General features: G+C 32.1%; 1 protein-coding gene across 1 annotated transcript; it reads right to left on the bottom strand.

Annotated features, from left to right (window-relative positions):
* Positions 1 to 127: 127 nt before the first annotated feature.
* On the bottom strand, positions 128 to 1,954 carry LOC105624645 (small nuclear ribonucleoprotein-associated protein B). Its single transcript, XM_012206001.1, has 3 exons — positions 1,864 to 1,954; positions 774 to 1,308; positions 128 to 471 (listed from the first exon to the last, which is right to left on the bottom strand). The coding sequence occupies exons 1-3, from the start codon at positions 1,864 to 1,866 to the stop codon at positions 359 to 361; spliced, it is 651 nt and encodes a 216-aa protein (XP_012061391.1). The 5' UTR covers positions 1,867 to 1,954; the 3' UTR covers positions 128 to 358.
* Positions 1,955 to 2,822: the final 868 nt, after the last annotated feature.

Genomic DNA, 2,822 nt, shown 5'->3' with positions numbered 1-2,822 from the left:
ATACTGTAATGTTATGCCATTAGAAAGATTTATTCCAAAGACATAGAGAATTCATTATTTAAAATCATAAATTTATTTTTATCAATTAATTTAACTAAAAGAGAGATTATATGAGTTTCCGAATATAGATAATGAACATTACCTGAGCAATCTTTATTATTTATTATGAATTAATCTTATCAAACTGTTATACATTCACACAAGAATTTTGCAAGGATTGAAGAATATGATATATTAATATTACAAAAGAATTTCTTATCTTCAATTATATTGTTACGCTCGTGCCGGATTGGCTTGAGCAAGTCCATTCGCGTATAACAATATTATTATTATGAAATATCTTTTAATAATCTAGCATTTAATATGGGCGAGGTGGACCGCCTCGCATCAAACCTGGAGGGGGACCTCTCATGCCAGGTGGTCCCATGGGTGGACCACCACGTCCTATAGGTGGCATTCCGGGTGGCATACCTGTAAAATCGCAAAAAATATATACACACATATATATTCCATAATAATTGTACTTAATAAATTAAAAAAAATCATAAAATTTTCTTTTAAATATATTATAAAATATTTGTTAATAAGTATCGAATAAAAAAATAAAAATATGCTAAATATTATCATGTATGCTAAATATTAAAATATGAATTTAGCAAAAGAAGAAACAATTGCTCATACGCTTATTCATAGATTATAAAAAAAATAAAGAGAAAAGAAAAATAATGATATCTCAAGAATCGTGAAGTTTTTTAAGAGTAAACAAATCTTACCCATCATTCCAGCTGGTGGTCCCATCATGCCTGGTGGTGGTCCACCGACTGGCATACGTGGTGGCCCACCAGGATGTATTTGAGGTGGTGCCGAGACCTGACCTCTACTGCCAGGTGTCATGATTTGTTGGGATGGGCCTCCGACACCCCTGACTGGTCCCTGAAGTCCTGCCGGTACACCTGCAACATTCGCGGGCATACCTCTGCCAGTAGCACGAGCCATACCTGGTCCTGGTGCAGCTCCTGGGATCGGTACTCTAGGCAATCCTTCCTCGGGAGGCGGTGGACCTTCTACTGTCAAGGAAACAATATTCTCGCCACGTAGAAGTACAAAACCCAGCACACGTTTTTCTTCTCTCTCCGGTTGCTTCGTATTTTTCGGCTTGATTTTACGAAACTCCTCACAATCACCAAGTATTAGATTCATATGTTTATCAAAAGCCTTGAACGTGCCTATAAATGTTCTAGAATCTTGTAAGATGATCCTAACTCTATAGTTAATATGCTGTAGCATCTTATTATTCTTGCCAATCGTCTGAAAAATAATTTGTTATTTAAAAAATATGTATATCTTTATATTAACAATCTTATATTTATTTAAAAATAAATTATTTAGATACAATTTATTCAGTCCTCATGCATGCTTATATGCGTGTTCATAGACATATTTATATTATTTAGATATCAAGTTGAACGAATACTGATAAAATAATATTATTAACAATAAAACATGTTTTATGCTAAAAACTCTGTATTTTAAAAAAGTTCCAGAATTTTGCTCCATTAATGTGTACTCAACTTTGTCGGAATAAATAGATGTTATTATCTTTAAAAGACCTGTCGTATATATACTTTTTAAATATATATTGTTTATTCATTATCTTCGTTTTTTTAATATAAAGTTTTTTAATATATCTTAATTTTATTTATTATAAAAAAACTTTGCTTGGAAAATTAATCCAACATTTGATTTGGTTAGAATTGCGAGTTTAAGCCTCAAACGCAAAATAATTCAAAAGGATCACAAGTCGAGAAAAATTTTAAAGATTATTACGTTAATAAAGAATTAATGATTATTATTGTTGCTTACCATCTTGGCTGATTGTTTTCAACGTAGAGCACAAAAATTAGTTGTGAAAAATCCGCACGGAACTTTTACCGCATAACCTCTCCTGATATGAAGAAAGTAAACCGCCAAACACGACACTGTACCCAATTGTACTTTAAAGTGCATCCATAGTGTAAATATATAATGAGTGTTTTCCATTTGATGACACAAATCAAAATTGGCAGGGGGCCACAAAAATGGAGGGTCTCTTCAGCTTGATTCTTTTTTATTCATTTTTTTTATAACTTTAAATTTAAATATATTTGCTTACAATTAGAAGAATTCAGTTTTATTCAAATTGCAAATTGATGAAGTAATTTAGTAACGCATTGATTGATTCGCCATATTTTAGGAAACTCGTCCTACATTTTAATACCTATATTTGTGTTATTTTTAAATTTCTAATATAATTAAAATTAAATATTTTAAAAGTATTAACAAATATAAATTTCTTACATTACATTTTAAATCGTGAAAGCTCTGCTTCTTTACACATAACGCAGAGTTCTTATTGGATATCGCTCATCGCTGATCTCTCTTTATACCCAATACAATAAGGTACGATATTCATAGGCTGTGGTCAAAGTCTCGCTACAAATGCTTTGAAGGGTTTGATAGACCAATTACCAGATGTACAAGTATGAAATGACGATTTGAGAAACAGATGGCGCACCAATGCAGTGTGAAGTACAAAGATTTAACATTATACACCATTTTATTGTACCATCAACATCAAACGCGCAAAGTGATTTGATTGAAAAGTGTTTGCATAATATTGTGTTGCTGTGTTTAATATGACGAAATTTGTACCAAATAAGGAGCATTCGCGGGCAGCATTAATTTTTTGTTTTCATTTGAAGGAAACTGCTGCGGAATCATACCGATTACTTGGAGAAGCTTATGGTGAACATGCTCCATCGCAAAAAACATGTGAACGATGG

This window comes from Atta cephalotes (assembly GCF_000143395.1).
Source record: "Atta cephalotes unplaced genomic scaffold scaffold00084, whole genome shotgun sequence".
In the NCBI taxonomy this organism is placed as follows: Eukaryota; Metazoa; Arthropoda; class Insecta; order Hymenoptera; family Formicidae; genus Atta; species Atta cephalotes.
The sequence above is the reverse complement of the archived record's forward strand: the minus strand, read 5'-3'. Positions and strand labels throughout refer to the sequence as shown.

Bases quoted from the DNA above. Each gene is read 5' to 3' on its own strand.
- LOC105624645 (XM_012206001.1), bottom strand. The intron at 472-773 runs GTAAGATTTGTT...GCGATTTTACAG, and splicing joins ACCACCAGCTGGAATGATGG to GTATGCCACCCGGAATGCCA.